General features: G+C 40.2%; 4 protein-coding genes and 1 long non-coding RNA gene across 6 annotated transcripts; 3 read left to right on the top strand and 2 right to left on the bottom strand.

The window, feature by feature from the left end:
- The first annotated feature begins 87 nt into the window (after positions 1-87).
- LOC135671860 (glutamyl-tRNA(Gln) amidotransferase subunit C, chloroplastic/mitochondrial-like) lies at positions 88-2,744 on the top strand. The gene is made up of 5 exons (XM_065180160.1): positions 88-297; positions 392-432; positions 875-930; positions 2,428-2,482; positions 2,565-2,744. The coding sequence occupies exons 1-5, from the start codon at positions 88-90 to the stop codon at positions 2,638-2,640; spliced, it is 438 nt and encodes a 145-aa protein (XP_065036232.1). The 3' UTR covers positions 2,641-2,744.
- Positions 2,745-3,830: 1,086 nt separating this feature from the next.
- LOC103982276 (uncharacterized) lies at positions 3,831-6,133 on the top strand. Its single transcript, XM_009399165.3, has 2 exons — positions 3,831-4,495; positions 5,788-6,133. Exons 1-2 carry the CDS (start codon positions 3,871-3,873, stop codon positions 5,985-5,987), a joined length of 825 nt encoding a protein of 274 aa, XP_009397440.2. The 5' UTR covers positions 3,831-3,870; the 3' UTR covers positions 5,988-6,133.
- Positions 6,134-8,030: 1,897 nt separating this feature from the next.
- Positions 8,031-11,993, top strand: LOC135671859 (glutamate decarboxylase-like). The gene is made up of 7 exons (XM_065180159.1): positions 8,031-8,189; positions 8,261-8,465; positions 9,896-10,096; positions 10,189-10,403; positions 10,785-11,038; positions 11,135-11,187; positions 11,353-11,993. The coding sequence occupies exons 1-7, from the start codon at positions 8,104-8,106 to the stop codon at positions 11,809-11,811; spliced, it is 1,473 nt and encodes a 490-aa protein (XP_065036231.1). The 5' UTR covers positions 8,031-8,103; the 3' UTR covers positions 11,812-11,993.
- A 5,528-nt stretch (positions 11,994-17,521) lies between these two features.
- On the bottom strand, positions 17,522-20,759 carry LOC135671858 (actin-like). Of its 2 annotated transcripts, none has more exons than XM_065180153.1 (5): positions 20,630-20,759; positions 19,578-19,646; positions 18,564-18,957; positions 17,866-18,479; positions 17,522-17,726 (listed from the first exon to the last, which is right to left on the bottom strand). In XM_065180153.1, the coding sequence occupies exons 2-5, from the start codon at positions 19,635-19,637 to the stop codon at positions 17,661-17,663; spliced, it is 1,134 nt and encodes a 377-aa protein (XP_065036225.1). In that variant the 5' UTR covers positions 19,638-19,646; positions 20,630-20,759; the 3' UTR covers positions 17,522-17,660. The 2 variants fall into 2 exon arrangements, with proteins under 2 accessions (XP_065036225.1, XP_065036224.1); XM_065180152.1 differs by having other exon boundaries at positions 20,503-20,723.
- Positions 20,760-21,336: 577 nt separating this feature from the next.
- Positions 21,337-23,310, bottom strand: LOC135672675 (uncharacterized). The gene is made up of 2 exons (XR_010513043.1): positions 22,860-23,310; positions 21,337-21,680 (listed from the first exon to the last, which is right to left on the bottom strand). It is a non-coding gene; the product is annotated as an uncharacterized LOC135672675 (long non-coding RNA).
- Between the last annotated feature and the right edge of the window lie 688 nt (positions 23,311-23,998).

The raw sequence follows: 23,998 nt of genomic DNA, 5'->3' as shown, positions 1-23,998 counted from the left end.
GGCCCAGGCCTGTTGTCAACCCTACCCAGTCAAGGATATCGTTGGTGCGGGGGAACTGATCAGGTCCGTCCGCGAAGGAATCACGAGATGTCGGTCACCTCGGCGTTCGGCTGCGGCGCCGCCTTCCTCAGCCACCTTTCCGCCGGGTCCCGGTCCGGTTCGACGCTGATTCTGCTTCGTGCGGGAGGGGCCAAGCCGCGGCCATACTCCTCGTCCCTCGCGCGTTGCGCCGCCCCCGAACTCCCTGACGTCTCCCGCCTCGCCGACACCGCTCGCATCTCCCTCACCCCGGAAGAGGTTTGAGCCTCTCCCTTTCCCGCTCCCGTGGTTCGGTATCGGCTTGGTTTTCATCTAAAGCTCCCCTCTTTTTGGTTTCTGCTCTTCGTGGCAGGTGGAACAATTTGCCCCCAAGATCAGACAAGTCATCGACTGGTACGCCCGATCTCCCTCGGACTGTATAACTTTTGGATTTCATGTTATTCTCGAGATGTGTGATATCAGTTTTATGGTTCAATTTGTTATCCTAATGACGGGTGATTCATTTACACATTTCCTATCTGCTTATTACGATTTCAAGATAGTGGAATTGCCTTCACAGTTCTACCTAGCTGTACTGTGATCCTTTTCAAATGGATATGTAGCTTTGATTTGTATCTCTTCTTTTCCAAAAGAAAATGATGCTGAGAGTTAGAACTACAATTCTTTCTATTTTAGTGAGGATGTTTTGTTCACAAGATCATTGGTAGTTTCTTGATAGCCAGTCAAGCTATATAGAAGGGCAGCTACTGGAGATGGCTGAACATTTTGCTGTTGTTGTGTGATTTTCTGTGTTGAGCATATCTTGGCATGGTCTTTGATCATTTCTTTTCAATAGGTTTGGACAACTTCAGGCTGTCGATCTGGAAACCATTGAACCTTCACTTCGAGCTGGTACACAACCTTTAATCTTGCGCAATTGCACTTTAAGCTTGTCAATCATAAAACTGTTTCTTAAGGTTTTCTGGTGATTAAAGCATATGTTGATAGTTGGATTTATATGCTAATTGTAAAGTTGGATAGTTCTATTGCTGATGTGATTCTGCACCTCTATAAGTACCCTCATGTAAAAAAATAATGAAACCACAAGATCATTTGCCCATGCATCAGGTAAAAATGAATGATATTAGCGATTGCCATAGACAACCCCTTACTTCATACCGCCACCTTAAAAATAATAAAATATAATTTTTATATGCAACCCCTCAATTTTTAATCATACTCTTATTTCCCACAACCAGCCAATTACCATTACTTCATATAACCGGTAAATCCTATTTCTCACCTCCTCTTTGATCTTTAGATCGTTCCACTTGATTATCAAATGTCTTTTTTCCATCATTTTGCTTCATCGACGATGAAAGATGCTCCGACGGTTAGGAGGAGAAGAAGAAGAAAAAGAAGGGGAAGAAAGGGGTTGGAAGAGCTTGTTGGAATTAAGTGATAAGTTGAGAGCATTTACGTCCATTTGCGTTGGGGTAACTTATAAAATATTAAGAGTTCTTAAACAGGGTTTTAAATAGCAAAAAGAGGTTGTCAATAGAAATATTGATGTTATATCATAATTTACATTGTATTTGAACAAGTTAATGAATTATCAAAATCACACTTTCCTCGTGATTTTGATATGGCGATGCTTCAGAGGATGTAGATCAATACCAGATTTAGACCATTAATATGAATCTTGTTGTTGGTTTGAGGATTTCATAGACATACATCAGAAGCCAATTCTCATGATCATATGCATCCAATTTTAAGCACAACTGGAAATACTGAATGCTTCATTGAAGGTTCGGTGTTCGATTGTCAACTCGAGGTTCAGTTTCATGCTCAACATCGTACAAGGCTGTTTAGCATCTGAATTCCTGCATCTTATTTGCAATTGAAGTTCATGCAAACAGGGATAAATCTCATAATATTTCAGAAGGGGAAACAACAATCATGTTTTACCTAGACGACAAGTGATATTCTATATGGTGACTTGCAGTTGGTTTCCAAATATACAATCTTGTGATTAAAATTTTCAAGTCTCCCAACTCAATGGTACCACCAAGCATGATCCGTGAACAAATGCTGTGATTTTTGTACCTTCAGGTAGGCAGAATTTGGTTTACAACTATTACATGAATTCAAAATTTTCGGAAGAAAGCTGTTGAGTAGACAGTTATACTTAAAAAGTGGGGCTACTGAAATGATTGGTTCATGCCCCGACCAGTATTAGAACGGATATATGCAAAAAAAAAAAGAAAGGAATTATCAGTTTCTTATTATTTTGTTTTTACATTATAAGAATGAATATTAAATACTGTAAACTTTTGCTATATCATCTGTGACATGCAGTGGTGATTAATCTATCCACTTTTCTGTTTATTTCTTATTTTTCTTACTCAGATACTGATGCTAGCACAAGCCAAAGAGAAGATGCTCCAGAAACATTTGGGAACAGGTCAGCAAATTTATGACTTGCCAAGATGTAGATACAATTCTTTGGACTGAGTCACAATTTTTATGTTATGAAACGAATGTAGGGAGGCAATTATAGCAGCAGTTCCAAGCTACGACGACCCATATATAAAAGTTCCAAAGGTCTTGAACAAGGAGTAAAGTTTCATTTCCTTGCCTGCTTTTTCAAACAGTAAACAGCTTGGATCTTCAAGGTGCTTATACCACCACTTGACTGTTAATGGAACCTTTGGCTGTTTTGTTTATTTAGTTCATCTACCTTGAGAAATTATGCATATTCCTATTGGATCTGGAAAAGATCAATTACAATTACATCAATCTAAGAGAACATATTAAACAAAGTTGCAGCAGTCTTGGATGCAGTCTCACCAGTTAAGTGTGCCAATTTCTCATGGCCCTCAACATGCATGCAGCTCCAATTCTAATTTAGCCTTTGATATAAGGATAGACATGAGGTTGATATCTCATCATCATGTGCTTGATGTATTAGCGTCACTAGGTCGAGGTTAGCATCTCGTGATTGACATCTCATCATCACGTGTTCGACACCTTAGTGTCACATGATTGATTTCTCGAGAGTAGATCGAATATTATCATATCTCGGATTTGTGACACCATGATTATAGTTAAGTTTGAAAGAGATACCATCTTTCCCATAACTGATATCTATTAAGAGAGTAATAATATTCAAGACTCGTTGTAAAAGAGTCTCTTAGGTGCATTGTGAGAGGTTGATCTGACTCTTTGGAAAATATAAGTTGAATAATTTGATGTCAGGAGTGTTTTTAATGTAGTTTTGTAATGTTTTATACTATTGGAATTAGGTAAAAAAGTGTCAAATCAACTTGAGACATACGAAAGGATCTTAATTAACTTCGAATCAACATTAACACAACAATCTTGATTTATCTCTAATCTTAATCCTAATCCTTAACTTAGTCTTAAATTTAATTTAATCTTAATCTTAACCCTAATATGAGAGTAGTGTCCCGTTTCTATACAGGAAAGAATTGATTTGATTTCAATCAAATTTGGATTACGAAATGACTTGATTTCTGATTTATGTTTGCATATGTTTGGTACCCTTAATCTTTAGGGTGTACATGACAAGGCAGTGCAGGAGGGTTAAGCTAATTATAAACTATCTCCTACAATTAATTATTTTTAATATTTTAATATTTATATTTTTAAAAATATATTACGATACTTATATTTATAAAAACAAAATGTTTAACGTCGTTTCTTTCATACCGTTAAAGCTGTTGACGAAAACGTTACAGTATTTATCGTTAGCACGTTTCCTGTTTCATGTGTGTTGGACCCATGAAGGCGGCATCTGAACCCTCCGCGCATTAGCACCGATCTTGAGGCATGTCCCCCCTATCGACACTCCCAATCGCTCGCCACCGCGAAACCCTCGCCATGGCTCTCCTCTCTGTCCTTTCCTCCGCGCTTCCCTTCCTCCACCCCATCCGAACCCCAGCCTCAAACCTTCCTCCTTGCCGCTTCCACCTTCGACCCCGCCGTTCTCTCCGCCGCCTCTCCTCCTCGCCAGTCCCGCCGCTCCTTCCCTCCCCGGTTGCCTTCTCCGCCTCTGCGCTCCCACTGGGGGAGCTCGTCGAGAGGGACTGGTCCTTCCTCGACGCCGATGCCACCAATAACGAGGAGCAGCGGGCCGATAAGGCCCGCCGGATCATCTCGGCCGCTGACATCAGGGGGACCGGCTCCAGGGTTCTCGCCGCACTTCCGACCCTAAGTTTCGTCGACCGGGTGGTGGAGTCGGCTCCCTGCGAGCTCCTGGTGGCGATCCATGAGTCGCTCTTCGTGCTCGCCATGATCAAGGAGAGCCACGACCGGGTGCGGTGCTGGCAGGGCGGGGTCGACGCCGTGCCCGAGAGGTTCTCGCCCTTTGATGCCATGTTCATCTGCTATTTCCCTGGGATGGGCGTTTCGATTGATCAGCTGTTGAGCTCGCTTTCTGGGAAGTCCTCTCCAGGTTCGTTTCTTCCTCATTTCCTAAAACACCATCCTGAATGAACTAAAATTGGCTTCATTTAGGTAACCATGCAGGTCTTGTCAGATCGTTGTAATTAACGGTGCCACCTTTGGCTCATATATTTATTGTTTGTTTTTCCTAGAGATTGTGAATCTTGAATGATATCGCTCTGATTGACTGACATGACAAAATTGTTTGAAGTCTTTCCTTTTCTTTTCCATGTAATCTTGTTGTGGTGGATGAATTATAGAATTGTCACCAGTGCGGCTGCTATTTTACAAAACTATTTTTGACAATTAGATCACAGACCTGAATGCTCAAAAGTTGGCAACTTCTCTGTTGGTATCAAAGAAATTTCAAAACTTTCCATGGTATATTATGCAATTGCCATAGTAGAGTCCTTGTTAGTTTAGGGGTCCAATGTCTATTACTAGGAGAGTTACCGGGAGTCATTGTGGTCTTTTGGTACCTTTGAGCCTTTGTAAATATGAGTAAGTTCGACACCCATCACTTTCTTCTCTCGCTTGATGCTATTACTTGAAGGAAGAGGTCTGTTAAAGTGCTGTTCCATATCGAAAGTATCAAAGAAGAGAAATTTGTAAATTTATTTGTTTAACTAATGTTAGCAACATCCACTGGGGATAGCACATTAACGAGGCCTTCTTACGAGATTTACGACTAGACAAACAGATATAGGAAGCCCAGTGATTTTGCAAGATTTAAGTTTCTCCCTTTGATCTTGCAAAGAATGTTAGCTTGTAGGAAGGCTTGGATAAGAGATTGAGCTGGTTGGTATTTCTACATGAATGAGGGAACTAGCAAAGTAATATTCTATACAAAAAGCCAACATTTGGTCTGCCAGCATGATTTTCAAGTAGTGGCAGAGGCTTGTCTAATAAAGCCAAGGATAATCAAATGCTAATAAGGTCAATGTATTGGTTTCTGTTTCGGAGACTGGGAACTTTAGAAATCGGCATTGGTGTGGATTCACCTGATGGCTGATAAGTCGAAACATTGTTTCGGAAAACATAGTCCAATTTGTGTTGGCAACAAGATGCATTTATTGCTCATGTTCTTTTTTTTTTATTGCTGTGTCAACTTCATAGCTAACCCATGTTGTCACTGATCAAAATCGATCCCACTTACGAGCACCTAGAATTCTATAACTACTGCAGTTTAATCAACCATTCTTCAAACTTCTACCTCTGGACATCCAAATATTTCTTCTGTAATATTTTTGCTGCTACATTTGACAACAATCCCTTCATGTCAACTCAATTTGTATTTTACAGGTGCAAGGGTGGTTCTCAGCTTTGATCAAGGGAGGGAGGTCATAGAGCAAAACCATAGGCAGCAATATCCTGATATGGTGACTAATAACTTGCCTGATAGAACAGAGCTAGAAAGGGCGGCGACAGAACATTCGTTTCAGATAACAGAATTTGTTGATGAGCCCACCTTTTACCTAGCTGTCTTGAGATTCCATGACTAAAAAAACTTAGGTCATTCTTTTTGATGCCTTGGCATGTCTCCCATACCTTTTAAGAAATGGTCATTGTTTTGTTCAATAGTGGAATCTGTCATCTGGTTTTGAGTACAGCTTTATTTGTAAAATGCATTGTGTACTTTTTTTTTTCATTGTTTTCATTGTTCATCGATCAAAGATTTTGCCTCTAATCTCATGCGTAAAGTTTTCATGCTTTTTCTTTGATTTCTGGTGAGATGGTGGTGGATAAGATAAGTAGGATGTTATACTATGACTAAGAAAACTCAGGTCATTCTGTTTGACGCCTTGGCCTATCTCCCATATTTTTAAGAAGCAGTCATTGTTTTCATTGTTCATCCATCAAAGATTTTGCGTCTAATCTCACGCGTGAAGTTTTCATGATTTTTCTTTGATTTCTGGTGGGTTGGTGGTGGATAAGATAAGTAGGATGTTATACTATGACTAAGAAAACTCAGGTCATTCTGTTTGACGCCTTGGCATGTCTCCCATATTTTTAAGAAGCAGTCATTGTTTTCATTGTTCATCCATCAAAGATTTTGCGTCTAATCTCACGTGTGAAGTTTTCATGATTTTTCTTTGCTCTCTGATGTGATCGTGGTGGATGAGATAAGTAGGATGTTAAACCATGACTAAGAAAACTCAGGTCATTCTTTTTGATGCCTTGGCATGTTTTCATGATTTTTCTTTGCTCTCTGATGTGATTGTGGTGGATAAGATAGGTAGGATGTTGTACTATGACTAAGAAAACTCAGGTAATTCTTTTTGATGCCTTGGCATGTTTTCATGATTTTTCTTTGATTTCTGGTGGGTTGGTGGTGGATAAGATAAGTAGGATGTTATACTATGACTAAGAAAACTCAGGTCATTCTGTTTGACGCCTTGGCATGTCTCCCATATTTTTAAGAAGCAGTCATTGTTTTCATTGTTCATCCATCAAAGATTTTGCGTCTAATCTCACGCGTGAAGTTTTCATGATTTTTCTTTGCTCTCTGATGTGATCTTGGTGGATGAGATAAGTAGGATGTTAAACCATGACTAAGAAAACTCAGGTCATTCTTTTTTATGCCTCGGCATGTCTCCCGTATTTTTAAGAAGCGGTCATTGTCAGCTTTTATCTGTAAAACGCATCGTGTACCTTTTTTTCATTGTTCGTCCATCAATGATTTTGCTCGTAACCTCATGCGCCAAGCTTTCATGATTTTCTTTGCTCTCCGGTGGGATTGTGGTGGATAAGATGCTTAGGATGTATACTATGATATAATGATTAGTGTTTGTGTTCCATAATTGCCTTGAAGGATTGACTTTTCTACTTCTTTCCAGTACAGGCTCATAACATATAAAAATGATCGTTTATAAGTTGCTTTTGGTTTTAGTTATTGTGAACTGTCTTGAATAAGGTAATGTGGTTGTTGCAATCTTAAGTTGCTTGTTTTCATTTGGTTTCTTTTATTGTGAAGACCTTAGTCAACGTTTCGTCTCCTATATAAGTAATCGTCATTAGAAAGTTATGACATGGTCTGTATCAGGGTTGTTCCCGTCTTCATCAATCTATGGAAGGAAAGGATGACATGGTTGTAGGACTATTACTGGTTTCCATGATACATAATACTTAGTAAAAGCTATATATAAAAACTATATATGCTTCAATAAAGAAGACAACATATCAAGTAAAAGCTGTATCAATCATTAGATTTGATCTGATGTATATTTGCTGCGATGCTACAGGAACCCCTTCGACTGAAGACTGCTTCACCTGCAGTCCTTCGATTGGTTGAATCCCGTGTAAGCTGCGATCTGGACAAAGAGAATCCATACATGATTTGCCACGTCAATAACTCTCACTCTGCTCAGTAGAAGTCTCGCCGTGAAAGAATGGGAATCGTGTCGTGAAGAAGAAACAATGTAGTCACCATCTTCTGTCCCACTGAAAGAGCCCATGTCGCTTCCTCTTGGCCTTCCAGTATACTCTGTCTGCCATTATTCTATACGAAAAAGCAAGCCTATCACCCACTATAATAACACCATCCATGCCAAGGTAAACACTCACCTCCCTATCTCTCAGATACCTCCATATCCTCCCGGTTTCAGGCAGGAAACGACCATGGCGCTCTCGAGGATCGCATCGGAGACGGACGTGTCGATCCAGCACACCTTCGCCTCCCGTTACGTCCGCGATTCCCTCCCCAGGTCTGCTCTTCTGCTTCTGCTTCTACTCTTGTCGCGTGAGCCACTTGACCGTCGTATCGTGCGGCGTGCAGGTTCCGGATGCCGGCGAACTCGATCCCCAAGGAGGCGGCGTACCAGATCATCAACGACGAGCTGATGCTGGACGGGAACCCGCGGCTGAACCTGGCGTCGTTCGTCACCACCTGGATGGAGCCGGAGTGCGACAAGCTCATCATGGCCGCCGTCAACAAGAACTACGTCGACATGGACGAGTACCCCGTCACCACCGAGCTCCAGGTAAATCTCTCCCTCATCTTGTTTGATGAAATGCCTTCCCTTGCAAGTAAAATGACCGTTTCGCCGAACGTGTGGACCCCATCCGATAATGAATACTGTGGGGGACGCGGGTTGATGTGTCCGTGGATCCGTCTCCGCCGGTGGATCATATTAAATTGAGTTATTTGCTGAGCACCGCTAGTTCGTCGACCAATCCCTGCTTTCCACGCGACGTATAAGCTTGCATCATAGTTGCCGACTAAGGGATATTTAATTGTGGGGACATGTGAAGTCGTACAGATCGACATCGAACCCAATCAACCCGTGACTCGAACCCAGTGGGGACCGCAGTAAGACTCGATTTGGCTGCTGGCGAGTCGATCCTATTGGGGTTCAGAGACGACGGTCACAAATGGTTTGGTTTTGGTTTGACGTGTCGCTGGGGCTTCGGTAGCTTTACGTTGCGATCGGCTTCAATATAGATGTCGGTGTGAGGACGACAGTCGTAATCGATCGTTCATATCACCTAATAAATCGATCGTTGACCCGATTTCACATGATCGAGCGATTTATTAGGTGATATGAACAAATTGATCATAGTATTCACATCCAATTAATGTTATTGTGGCTCGATCAAAATTGGGGAACATCTTATCAATCGGCAGCCACATCCATGGTCCGTTGAGATTCGGGCTTGGACTCGATGGGCCCGTTTTAAGATTTGTGCCGCGTGATCGTCGGGGTGTGGGCAAGACGCTTCCCCCGGCCTCCTCCCTTCTCCGGGAAAAGAGGGTTACACGAAGGAAGAAGAAGTAATCCCCAGATCGGCCGATGCTTCTCTTCGCATGGCTGAAGCCGACGCGGATGTCGGGAGCCGACTGGCGTTGGCGCGGTCCGCCCTTCCTTATTCCTGCAGGCCGGACTCGAAATCGTTCGCCTGGACATCAGTAGCTCTGGTCTTTTCCCGCCATGCGATGATTGACCTCAAGAGGGTGATCTTGATGTTGGATTTTTGAGCGAGGAGTCTTTAGATCCATCTCAAAGTTTGAGCTTTTAGGGAGAAATATGAATTGGTCAGTCACTCGCTCTTTTCTTTCGTAAAAAATAGATTTGGTTTTGGACTTCACTTGCTACATAGCGAGACACTACTGCGTATTGTGGAAGGATGAAAGAGAAGAAATAGTGATTATTATTTTTAGTTAAATTAACAAAAAATGAAGACTACAATTCTCAATCATGATATTTGATTAATGTAAAAGAGGTTGTTGTAGTGGATCAAGGAACCAGTGTCAAATACAAATTAGCATATTGCCACCACCTTTAATCCAGAAAATCAAGTGATTTCCATTTAATTCCAGCCAAAAATTTGAGTGATTTGTAGTCAATATCTCCCAGCTAAAGAAAAAAATGAGCTTGACTGCTTTAACATTCATGTTCCTTTGTTGATTCAGAACCGATGTGTGAACATGATTGCCCATCTCTTCAATGCTCCTATCGGTGAGTCAGAGGCTGCGGTGGGAGTTGGAACTGTGGGCTCTTCAGAAGCCATAATGCTTGCTGGGCTAGCCTTCAAGAGGAAATGGCAGAACAAGAGGAAAGCTGAAGGCAAGCCTTGTGACAAACCGAACATTGTCACCGGTGCCAACGTACAAGTAAGCATTTGATGCTGAATTATCGTAGGTATGTCTACCTTCTACCTATTGCATGTTTTAAGTATTGCGACACAACTCTTTGATCATAATAGGTCTGCTGGGAGAAGTTCGCGAGGTACTTTGAGGTGGAACTTAAGGAAGTGAAGCTGAGGGATGACTACTTTGTCATGGACCCTCACAAAGCAGTTGACATGGTTGATGAGAACACCATTTGTGTTGCCGCAATCCTAGGTTCAACCCTTAATGGAGAATTCGAGGATGTGAAGCTTCTCAATGACCTCTTAACTCAGAAGAACAAGGAAACTGGGTAAGCATATAAATCCACTCATGACCTCCTCAATGGCTATCGTATTTAAACTTCATGAACGAACAATCAATAACCAACCTGATTTATCGAACAAGTTCAGTCTCATTACCAGGGCTACCTCAACAACCATAACTGAAAGTCCGTCACTCTTCACTTCATATCCTGCTAGTGAATTGTTGTCAAGTATACCTTTCAAAAACTATTTTTTATATGATTGAACAACTAGACCGATGACAAACTTTAGAGGCAATTTTGCTTTCTAAATTTTGTGTAGTTACTTTCTTTTGTTCCTTAAGTCAAAATTGCTCCTTTTCCATCCCTTTTTACTATTATCAATAACGTGCCATCATTTGTTTAGACTAAACCATAATTGTATCACAGTTGGGACACACCAATCCATGTTGATGCTGCGAGCGGTGGGTTCATTGCACCATTCTTGTACCCAGACCTGACATGGGACTTCAGACTACCTCTAGTGAAGAGCATTAATGTCAGTGGCCACAAATATGGTCTTGTGTATGCTGGCATCGGATGGGTCATCTGGCGGAGCCAGGAGGACTTACCTGAAGAACTCATCTTCCACATCAACTACCTTGGCACCGATCAACCTACATTCACTCTCAACTTCTCCAAAGGTAACAAATCAATCCACCAAACACATGGCACAAAGGCTTGTTATCCCCCTACAGTCAATTGTTGTTGGGACACTATCTATCGTCTATGATTTCCAGGCTCTAGCCAAGTCATTGCACAGTACTACCAACTAATTCGCTTGGGTTATGAGGTAAGAGGCCTAGTTAATGTAATTTTGTGACTTTCATGATTAATCTTGTGACTGTGTTGAAGGTCTTGTTTTTCTGGCAGACTTTTGAATTCTTCTGCTGAAAATTTGACTCTTTCGTATGCTCTCTCATGCATAATACCACATAGCATCGGACTATTGATGCAGGGGTACAAGAACATAATTGAGAACTGTCAGGAGAATGCTTTGGTGCTGAAGAATGGCCTTGAGAAGACTGGGCGGTTCAACATAGTCTCCAAGGACAATGGTGTACCCCTTGTGGCGTTCTCGCTCAAGGACCGAAGTCGACATGATGAGTTTGAGGTGTCAGATTTCTTACGCAGGTATGGGTGGATTGTGCCGGCATACACCATGCCGCCTGATGCACAGCACGTGACCGTTCTCCGCGTCGTCATCCGGGAGGACTTCAGCCGGACATTGGCAGAGCGTCTCATTCACGACATCGAGAGGGTGTTGCATGAGCTTGATGCGCTCCCACCAAAGAATGGCAATGGCGAGGAGGCCAAGCATGCCAGAGAGATGAAGATACAACGCTCTGTGACTGAAGCTTTGAAGAAGATGGTCTTGGCCAGTAAGGCCAAAGGCAAGACCACTGGAGTTTGTTAATTAGCAGCTACTGCCAAGTGACGAGTATTTAAGGTTTCATTAGAAAAAGAGGCTCCTTTTCTCCAGCTTTTTCTCTTGCTTGCATCGTTTGAGATCCTCCTCTGTTGTACTGTAAGCAACTCTCTTAAGCTTGTTCCTATGTTGGAATAAAATTTGCAAGACCGACTTGGGTCATCGTTAAAGATTTGTGTTTGTATGTTGTTGGTGATAAGACATGGATGAAAGTGGTTAAGATTTATATTCATAACATCTGACATTGTTGTCCTAATGCAACTCCACCTTTTTTTTTCTTTTTTTTTCTTTGTACTTAGGATCGACATGGTTGTACATAGTTGGTAGTAAGCGATCTGAGTTATATTCCAATGAAATACATCCTCGTGTAATTCATATTTTTTCTAATATTTTTTTTTCATGTGTGATTCTATTAGGTTTGGAAGCTATTGCTTAATATCAAAAGATCACCTTTCACATCCGTGCAGCTTCTGCCTTCGTCGCCAATGCTTCCTCTACCGTTGCCTCCACTGCCGACGCATAAGATCGAGGCTTCCTATGTCGTTGAAGGATGGGTCCGATGGCTTAGCCTTCGTGCCGAGTTGTTTCTGTCGTCGTTGCTTCTATGTGTAGTTCCTTCCACCATTGAGGGAGAGGACTATAACTTCCTCCGCCACCAATAAACATGTCTAAAGTTTCCTCCTCTCATGACATTACCGTTCGTAGCTTCCTCGTTATTGTCTACAGCTTCCTTTGCTGTCATCCTCTGTCGTTGCTACTGTCGTCTGAAGTTTCCTCCTTCATCGCTTTCATCGTTTGAAGTTTCTCTACCGTTGCCCTCTCCTTCCTCACTTTCCACCATCGATAACACTTTTCTCTCATTCTAACTACTGTTAACGGTAAATAATATATTATTAATAGTTGATTGTTAATTACTGTACAAAGTAATCTTTATTTAGATTGATAATATACTATTTAGATTTTAACATTGTTAATCTTATTTATTTGAAATTATTATTAGAGTTTCAAGGTTAGTAATAAGTATATAAAATAATTCAGAAGATTCTTTAAAAATTTTAAGAAATGATCCAACTTAGGAATATAATTATCTAAACGATAAGAAAGATCCTAATGTATTTGCTTGCATCTTTTGTAATAAGATTATATTTTCGTGCAAAACAACATCTAATAGAAAATTTCAAGAATATATCAACTTACAAAAAGTGTCTACTTGATGTATAAGAAGAGCTATTGACTTATATGATGGAAAAAAAGATACAAAAAAATAAATCTTATGAAATTTGATCAGAAGATAATATTGAATATATTAGAGATGATGATGAAGAAGATTATTTTGAAAATGTCAATCCAAGTGAGAAAAGAGTATATGACAGAAAAGAAAATGAAGCCATGTTTATTGATAAGAGTAAAAAAGGATCGATAGACTTATATATGTATCAAAGATTATAGAAGCAATAAGGGTAAGCAAAAGCTAAATTAAGATAAACAAATATAGGTGATGCTTGTGATAAGAAAATAAGGGGAAGAGCAATTCAACACATTACTCACTTCTTCTATCTTTTCCCTTAGTACTTATCGTTTAAATAGTTTTAAGGAGATGATTAATGTTGAATCTTGTATTTTGATGATGAAACCACTTGATATGTGTTTATGTTTTAATCTGCGTTTTGAGTGACCCAAGATGCTTCGATCAGGATGAGATAATTAAAGCAGGAAAAATCATGTTGTGCCGGAGGAACATGTCAGAAGATTGGACGTCGGGTCGGTGGATCAGTCGACGTAACGACAGAAGGCTTCGGGCCGTGTACTCGGGCATCAGGCCAAGAAGAGCGGGTATTATGCCAAGGATATCGGAGTTGCGGAGTCAACTGGCCGATTGGGCAATAGGCCGCAGGAGAGGACGATGCGCTGAAGAATCAGACGAAGCGTCGAGGGACCAATGACATGCCGGACAACTTGGTTAATTGCTTAGGATTAATTGTCTCGATCGAAGTTTTGTTTTAAGTGTGCAGGATTAACTACGATGGAAGTAAGACATGCAGTAGGAGTTGCGCCGGAGTCAGGACTATGATCACGTTGGGAGTTCGAGAGCTCGACGGAAGTTCGGACGGTCGTCGGAGGTTCTGCGGGAATAAATCCGAGAAGTCCAGGAGCTTGCCAAAAGAAGCTCGTCAGAACTCGCCAAGTGGATCGTCGCAAGTCCAGGAGTTTGCCGGAAGTCCGCAGGAGCATCACCGAGGGTTCATCGGATGATCGACAGAAGTTCACCGGAAGCTCGCTGGAAGAAGCGATTGACGCACCGGAGCAAGCTGTCTTAAGAATTGTCGTAGTTAGCACGATGATTATGTTAGAAATGAGAGGTGATCTCATTAACTTAATCTAGGGGCAATTGGGCCCTTGAAAGAACGAGATTGGGCCGAATGGATCATCCCATTCGGACCCAGATGACTTGGTCAGAGGTGGCACCGCCTGGGTCGGCGGTGGCACCGCCCAGGGCTCGGTCTCCGAGCTCTGCCAAGCGGTGCAACCGCCCCTGACAAGCAGTGGCACCGCCCAGGAGCTCAGTCTCCGAGCTCTGACAGCGGTGCAACCGCCCCAATCAGGCGGTGCAACTGTCAGACCTCGGAATTCCGGGAGATGACAGTTTTGAGCTTCAAATTCAAACTGATTTGGAGCCTATAAATACCCCTCCAATCCTTGGGTAGAAGACACAAGCACAGAGAGATTAAAAGAGAGAAAACACTACTGCAATCTCTAGAATTTCCCTCCTCTAGCTTAAGTGTTAGAACTCTGTTTAAGAGAGGAGAGTGAGTGCTTGTAAGGGTTGTATCCTAAACCCAATGAAAGGAGAAGAGGGGTATAAGAAGGAGGTTGATCTTCGTCGAGTAAAGGAATATCGTTAGTGGATGCCGGTGGCCTCGACGGAAAAGGAATCGGAGGAGTGGATGTAGGTCACGAGTGACCGAACCACTATAAACTCTCGTCGTCTCTGGTTTGCATTTACTTTGAGCTTATTTTCCTTACTGCAAACCTCCTTCATAAGCTTACTGCCTTCTGCGCTTTTACGTCTACGTTTCCAAGCTCAATACTTTCCGAATCGTGTTCAGACGTAAATCGATTTTCTCGTACGAACATCGTATTTCAGTTTGCGCTTACATTCTGATTTCTATCACAACAACAAACTGCCTTAACAGATTCGTTTTAACTGCCTCTTGCCTAACCACAAGTTAAAGTAATTTACGAATCGAATTTTATACTGAAATCAGCTTTGTCGTACGAACTCAGTTTTAAACGTAGAGAGTTTTCCGCTGCACTAATTCACCTCCCCCTCTTAGTACTCTTGATCCTAACAATTAAAGCTATTGGAAGATGTGATAGGAGATTAAAACCTCTAAGTTATTATGAGATACAAGTATTATTATTAAAAAAAGAGTTGGATTATATAAATAAATTATTAAATAGCTACAAAGAATTATGTGTAAAATATGGTACCGATAAGAAACATAAGAGTATAATTAATTTTATGATCAATTGTTCTTTAAAAATCATGTTTATAAAATATAGAGAAAAGATATAGTATTTGCTTGGTAAGTTTATGGAAGAAATTGGCAAACAAAATATCATTCAAGTCATAACCGACAACGAAAGCAACTATGTATTAATCAGTATCTTTTAAAATTTTTAATCTTTTAATTATTTTATCTTCAATTTAAATGGAATAACTATGTAACTCCCAAGTCTTATTAATTATTTTATTTTTTATCTTAAGTAAATTATATTGATTTAATGTTGGAATATATTGAAAATATTTTTAAAGTCTTAAAGACTTTAAAAAGATAATTTTTATTGTTGGATTTTTTTATAACCATAGTAGAACTTTGAATATGATAAGAGAATTTATAGAAAACGGAGAATTTGTGAGATATAATATCACTTGATTTTCTATCAATTTATAGAAAAAGTGCTGGTGATATCATTTTAATATCATCCTTTTAGAATCTTATCATTTATATATTAAAGGTAATAAGCCGAATCCTTCAATTGATAGATAATAAAAAAAAGCTCATAATAAAATATATTTATAAGGTTATGGGTAGAACAAAAGAGACGATTCAAAAGTCTCTTAATAGAAATAAATAAAAGTATAATAAAATATTTACAAACAAAAGATAGAATTATTAACTTCATCATCCATTACATGCAGCACGATATTATTTGAACTTAGAATTTCTTATAAGCACATCTTTAATGAGTTTGATATAAAAGTTGTAAATAGGTTATATCAGTACATTATAAGATTAGTTCCAAGCCTTCAGGTACAAGATAAGATCATACATATATTATCTTTATATAAGAATGTCGATGGTCTTTTTTTTAATTACAATGATAGTTTGATTTAGGATAACTATATCCCTAAGTATTAATAAACTAATATAATTAATTTCATGTATATTATGTTATTACTAATAATATAATAAATTTTGTAGTTGAATGATGAAGTCTATTTGAAAATTCTACCTCGAACTTGCAATAATTGAATATAAAAATTCTTAGTTTGACAGATAGTGTTATGGGTTGTGAACGAAATCGGAGTGTCTTTTGGCATATAAGGATTATAGAATATTTTTTTAAAATTAATCTATTTATTTTTAATATATATTAATATATTTTTAAATTATATGATATGATAGATTCACATGAGGAGAAGCAATCAGTTATAGCATCAACGATTATATAATATTGTTTATATAAAGTATATCAAATATTAAAGGTTTGTTATGATATATAAAATAACATTGATCCAATCTCATTACAATACAATAATGATTTAAATAAGTAGTTGGTAAGAGAAATGAATACGAACTTATATGACAATTTGATATTGGGAGATATGACAAGAACTTTAGGTGTTGAAAAATTATAGACATATATAAGACAAATAACAAAGAAAAAAAATGATAACAGAAGCCTCAAACTCGATCTCCTGCTATTATCGAAGAGGAAAAAAATATATTTTGATAAAGATGGACGAGAGCAAAAAAGAAAGATAATGATATTGATTATGATGATAATTAAATTTGATGTAAAAACTTTATTATTTTTTAGTATTTTAATATTTTTATTATTAAAAGATGAATATTATAACTTAATACTTTAGATCTTTTGAATTTAATGTCATATTTTAAGTTATATAATCATATTTATTAATTATATTATATATTTTAGAATGTTCGAGAATTTTGGGATGTCGATGTCTAATACTTTTTAAATCACTTAAAATCACAAGCTATTTGATCACCATAGAATAATTCTTGGATTCTGATTCTCAAGTGGTATTGCGTCAAGAATTATTTCTTAATATCTACCTTTGCGTCGAGTGCAGAAGTTAATCAATTCAGGCACATCGAGCGTAGAAGTGAATCAGCAAATAGATTCAGATGTGTGTGCCTCTTTGCTGATCCAAGAAGAATCATGAAACACAAACAAGCACCAATAATCACAACCATCGGCATGAGAAAAAGCATTTACTCCTCTGGAAATCTCAGAAACATGGTGAGAAGGACCGAGTCTACCCGGTGTTCAATATCGGAACAGAAGCCTCACGACACAGCTCAAGAAGAGACCAAGATTGACAATGGAAAGAAGAGCTTATGATCATGTTCTTTCTGGTTTAATCAAAGCCTCGTATAACAAGCACACAACAAAATAGACCCTTCTCTTCTCCACAAGCAGGTGTGCCCCATATATCATCGTCAGCCACTGGGCAACAACAACGTAACTCCTTCCAATGGATTTTGACTGACTTGATCTGGTTGACGCTGAAAAGAAGCAAACATTTAGAAGCATTTCCTGTGCACGATCGATGGGCCGGACTCATCGTACTCCGCCTTCGCGATCCACATCTGCAACCAAGATTAAACACGAATCAGAAACCCTATCACCAAAGGCGAAACATGATCTGATGTATATTGTTAACACTTCCCCTCACTTATGGAGGGTAAATTAGTTGAACCACGGATGAGACATGGTCCAACACTTTACCTGTTGGAACGTGCTGAGCGATGCCAAGATGGAGCCTCCAATCCAGACGCTGTACTTCCTCTCTGGTGGAGCCACCACCTTGATCTTCATGCTGCTCGGTGCCAATGCCGTGATCTCCTTGCTCATCCTGTCGGCAATTCCGGTGAACATGGTGGATCCTCCACTGAGGACGATGTTCCCATACAGATCCTTCCTGATGTCCACATCGCACTTCATGATGGAGTTGTAGGTTGTCTCGTGAATGCCTGCAGCTTCCATCCCGATCATCGATGGCTGGAAGAGCACCTCCGGGCAGCGGAACCGCTCCGCGCCGATGGTGATCACCTGCCCATCGGGGAGCTCGTAGGACTTCTCCACCGACGAGCTGGTCTTAGCAGTCTCCAGCTCTTGCTCATAGTCGAGAGCGATGTACGACAGCTTTTCCTTCATGTCTCTCACGATCTCACGCTCCGCAGTGGTGGTGAAGGAGTAGCCACGCTCGGTCAAAATCTTCATGAGGTTATCGGTCAGGTCACGTCCGGCCAAGTCCAAGCGCAGGATTGCATGTGGGAGGGCGTAGCCTTCGTAGATTGGGACTGTGTGGCTGACACCATCCCCTGAGTCCAGCACAATACCTGCACAAGAGTTCGAGTGTGAGAATCATCAACATGCATGTTCATTGCATAGATGTTGTTGATGAGATAAGATCTGATACATACCAGTTGTGCGACCACTAGCATAAAGTGAGAGAACAGCTTGAATGGCGACGTACATAGCAGGGGCATTGAAGGTTTCAAACATGATCTGGGTCATCTTCTCACGGTTAGCTTTCGGGTTGAGAGGGGCCTCGGTGAGGAGGATGGGGTGCTCTTCGGGGGCCACCCGGAGCTCATTGTAGAAGGTGTGGTGCCATATCTTCTCCATGTCATCCCAGTTGTTCACTATGCCATGCTCGATGGGATACTTCAGAGTCAGAATGCCTCGCTTGGATTGAGCTTCGTCCCCGACATATGCATCTTTCTGACCCATGCCCACCATGACACCAGTGTGGCGCGGGCGGCCTACGATGCTGGGGAAAACAGCTCTTGGAGCATCATCACCGGCAAATCCAGCCTAGAAAGAGAGGAAAAAGATAAGTTGGTAAATTGAGATAATAAAGGAAAAAGATAAGACGGTAAAGTGAGATAGTTCTGACTTCCAATTAATTCCATTACAAAAGGAACAATAAGCCGTGATACAACTACATGTATTTTTTCCTGTAATAAAGTACCGTACAGAGTATTACTTCCAAGTAATTTCATTCTCTGTTGGATTATGAGCATTGACAGATTGGAGAGTGTGATAGCAGATGTAGTTGTACCATAACCATCCCAAGCAATTCTATCAAAATAATAAACATAAGTCGATAATGTGCCAACTGTCTGAGGTCAACTATATGCATTTTTCCCTAAAAAGCAATACTTTGAAGTAATTACATTGCCAGTTACAAAGATGGATTCTAAGCATTGATATACTACGGAATGTGATGCATATAAAGTTGTACAATAACCATCCCAGGTAATTCTACTACAGTAATAGCAATAAGTTGTACTGTCCCAACCATTTAGGGTCAACTACATGTTTTTTTTCCTGCAAATAAGTTCTGAACAAAGCAATAGTAGTTTCATTTCTATCAACAAAGTTGGATCATAAGCACCGATAGACTGCAGAATATGATGTAGATGTAGTTGTACCTTGACCATTCCAGTCCCATTGTCACACACCAGAGGTTGAACATCCTCACCTTCTGCCATTGCTTATATCTGCCAAAGGAGTTGCTGTGTTAATCACTGATGCGGAGAAAAGATAACAAATTGCGTTCATAGTTATCGATTGATGCTAAAAAACTATCAAAGTAATATCATGGAACAGAACAACTTCAACAAATGTTTTCATACTTTTGTTGAGCCAGATCATCTGATCAAGCTCAACCTACTTGTACCATTCACTCGGTTACTTCAGCTTATGATTTGCATAGGTACAATGAGTTACAAGATGAGCCTATTACCTTCATGTGCTTTGGTCGGACCCCCACTTGGACAATCCAATATTATAAAAATAAAATAAAAATTAAATATCAATTGGTGCCGATTTACATGATCCAATGGGTAAATGTCAATCGAAAAACACCAATTCAATCAATAGTTGAATCTTCTCATCGAAGAATATTGATATTGAACTTCCTTTAGACCCTAGTCCTCGAAAAGCAAATGCAAAAGTTATAGTCACCAGGGCAAAACCTAGAATCGAATGGCTTACATGCACAAATTTATGCAGCAGATCTTGTGCCAAACGAATCTTAAAAACACACAAACCCTAAGCTACAAGTGGCTTATAGTTAAGCTTCGTCTCTGCTGAATGCTCAGCAAACCAGAAAACCATAAGCATCCACTATCGAGTGACATCATTGAATGTGCAGAACGCAAAGCAGAGGATGGAACGTAAACAGCACAACACAAAGGATGTAAACACAAATCATATTAACTTCAAGAAGATAAAGAAACATGCAGATGTCACATTCTGTGCAACCTGTTTACAGATGAGATGTGAATACGAGTTACAGAAACATCTCAAGAAGAAGAAGAAGAAGAAGAAGAAGAAGAAGGATGAGATGATTACAAGAACGAGACAAGGATCCTTCCAACGGGGTGAATAGAGGAGGAAGAGGAGGAGAAGTTGGAGAGGAAGAAGAAGGGCCGAACGATCGACGAACGATGGTTCGAGCCCTTCCCTCGTTCCCACTTACCCTCTGCCTCACTCGCTTCAGTTACTTCTTCCGGATTTATACGGGCGGGCGGAGGGCGATGCGGGGAGCGGAGGAGGCGGAGGGCCGCTTCGTGCGCCGCTCCTACCGGCAGCCAATGGCCGCCCGGTTATCGCTGCCCGGCCTTTTATGGGATGGCAATATATTGTCGGGTCGGATCCTTACCATTTCGAACGGTTTTGAAACCGACAGATTCAGATATTGCATCCAAAAACCGATTGCCTCAGATTGCTGTTACAAGGCTAATCGTGTTCTATGTCGTGGCGAAATGCTTCGTCCGCGAGTTCACAGAGGAATCGTATTCGATAAACGACGACCTCTTATTCCGACGACAAACCCTTCAAATTCTGCAGTCCTGTTCGTACCATCGGTGACCGGATCCAGAAGAAGGCAAGACTGTTTAAGATGGTGCAAAGACCGTCGGTGTACTTACCTGAGACCAGCCTGACAAAAGAGAAACCAAATAATCATTTTATTTTGTGGTCTGATCCTTAAAATTCCGCTAATCTTATTCTCACGAGGTGAGATGATTCCAGATTTGTGGCTCTTAATCATGTGATGGGCGACCACACACGAATCCAAAAGCATCTTCCTCTCTTGTAAACCCAGCATTAGGAGTTCACGCGATCCAATTACCAGTATCAAAACCCACCATAGACATAGTTAAAGAATTAACGAAACCATGTCTCTTCAGTGCAAAGTCAAATCGACTCACAACGCATATAGCTTCATTTAGATCACAATGTTTACCATGCAAAAGGGATGGTGGACATCCACCTATACTACTAGCAAATAACAGTACTGCAAGGGTGCAGAAAAATGTCAGTACAGTTCTTGCAACACGCCATGTTCATTAGCAACACCAGTCAGAGTCACAGTCAAAAGCTGGATTGCCATTTGCAAACAAGAGTTTCGTTCCAAGATGAACTCCGGTACAAGTTTCAACAGGTACCATTGAGACATGTTCGAGCCATTCTTCAAACATGCCACCTCCCAATTCTATTATTCGATGCAGCAGCCGTTCCAGCCATCCCTAAAGACAAATTAGCAGGTCAAAATAGGAACTACAAATTCATAGTGCAAACAGTCAGGCGTAGTGCATACAATGCAGAAGACCAACTTACTTTGGACAATTCGGCTGATACTATATTGAGAACCAGGTTAAAATAAATTCTAAATATTTATACCAAGCCTAACTGGATACAGAATAGTAAGAAATCAGCAAAATGTATCCCACAACATCAGTTATTTGTTTATCTAAAATATGGTATAATGAAAATACAAGAACTGGAAGGAGCTCTGTTGGTGCAGGCGTAGCAACATTGATACGCTTACAGAGGAAGATTTTAAGATCAAGTGCTTTTAAGGCACGAGCATGACAAGCATCATAAGCCACAAAAGATACAAGCAACAAGTAATTTCTAGTTGTATTGATAATGAGTTGAAGTAGGGAATTCTATGTTAATGTGCATTACTTGTTTATCTAATAAACATTTATATAGATCTGGAATACAAAGTTTCCACCTCTTTCAGGTAAAAAAGAAGAGTTTGGCTTTAGCTTCAGTGTCATTTTATCTTTTTTGCCACCAGAAATTTAGCCAAGATGATTGGCTTTTGTTCGATGAAAACAGAAATTAGGATAACGTGGGTTTCCAGGAAGGTAACTCATACATCATGCTCCACCATCTCTGGCTAAAAAGGGCTATGGATCTGGCTTTTCACTGTTTCACCACCAATGGACTGAAGAATAATGACACTGTTCATCTCTCTCATGCTATAGACTCAACATTGGATCATACAGGCAGTATATCAAAGACCTGGATACAAGAACTCAAGTTGTATGCACTCAATACTGCAACAGAAATGAACATGAGTATCAACCATGTAATGCATATATCTACAACACTTTACTCTGATATTAGCTCATCTGGTTTCTTGGTCACTCTTCAAGTTTTGTGGAGTTAAAGAGTATAAGCATGCACTTCTATATGCCAAGTACTGAATGTGTTTAACATCCACTGCTTTAGCTTCATAATAAGTGATTCTACTTTTGCCAATTAGTCACCACTCGCGGCATTGATGTTTCCGAGGAAAATCAGTAAACCAAACAAGAGAAGACCAACTGAAAGCACCAAGCATCCAACATTGACCAAAATGAAGCTGATAAACAAATTAATGAAAAAAAAAAAAAGGCTGGTCTTGAACCACGTACCGTCATGTCTTACATATAGTCAAAGGCTCCCCTTATTCCATCCAAGCTCTCTCCCAATGAAACTCTGCAACATGAAGCAGCAAAATGACCAACATATAAACAGGAATATGAATGAACACTCAACCTCCGCAACACTACTACATCTTTCAATCTCTCTTAACATGGAAAATTGGTTTGTGTACAGAAATAGTTACCACCCTTCTATATAAATCAGGAAAACACAATAGAAAGATTCAGTTTCAAGCATGAGGTGCAAAATATTTGTTTTTTGCTATGAAAAAAGAACATTTAGGGGATTAAACCAGAAATTATCACTCACAAAAAAGTTCATAATCCAACTACAACCACCTATATTGGGAATAACTAACTAATGTAGCTTCATCAAAAGAATCAATACAGTTCCTACATTGGTGGAATAACTGAGTTCATTGTTTTGTAATCCTTGTCTACCGTATCCAGGGTTCTGAATACCATACCATACCGGTGTACCGATCAGCTATTGGTACGGTTCATACCGAGTGGTACCGAGCATACCGACACATAGTACACTAAGATATACTGATGTACCGTCTGTACTAGTCCTCTATCGGACTAATACATGCCGTCCGTACCGAGTGGTATGGTACGGTATTGCAAACCATGACGGTATCATAATCCTTCCATATCTTCTTCAGCTTCACTTGAATTGTAGTTGATGGTGTAGCAAGCATTTAATCTTCACCAGCTCGACCCCATGCCATAATGTGCCTGTGAAATGCACATTGATCAGTGCATGCTGAAAGAACTACCAATACGATGAAGGGTAGCCACTTCCCATTTTGGCACAGATCAAATCTCACCAAATATATTCACATTGCACCTAACTCGAAATATGACGATATCAAATATCCTACAATTCATAAATCCAATCATGGTAAATATACTTGCTCATTTATTCCAGGTATGTTCTCAATAAATGTTGACCCAAATTTCAATTCTTGCTCTGAGACTATGCAACATAGTTCCAAACAACCAGCAAAGAGGCAAGGAAGCATTAGCCAGACAAAGATATAAGCACTTTGTGTTGCCTCACTAGTGACAGAGCATCAATATTTGTTCCATTGGACCTTGCTTTACTGTTTCCCAACCTGAAAACACAA

The sequence above is a fragment of the Musa acuminata genome, chromosome BXJ1-4 (genome assembly GCF_036884655.1).
Source record: "Musa acuminata AAA Group cultivar baxijiao chromosome BXJ1-4, Cavendish_Baxijiao_AAA, whole genome shotgun sequence".
Lineage (NCBI taxonomy): Eukaryota > Viridiplantae > Streptophyta > Magnoliopsida > Zingiberales > Musaceae > Musa > Musa acuminata.
Note: the sequence above shows the minus strand (reverse complement) of the source record. Positions and strands in the feature narration are given on the sequence as shown.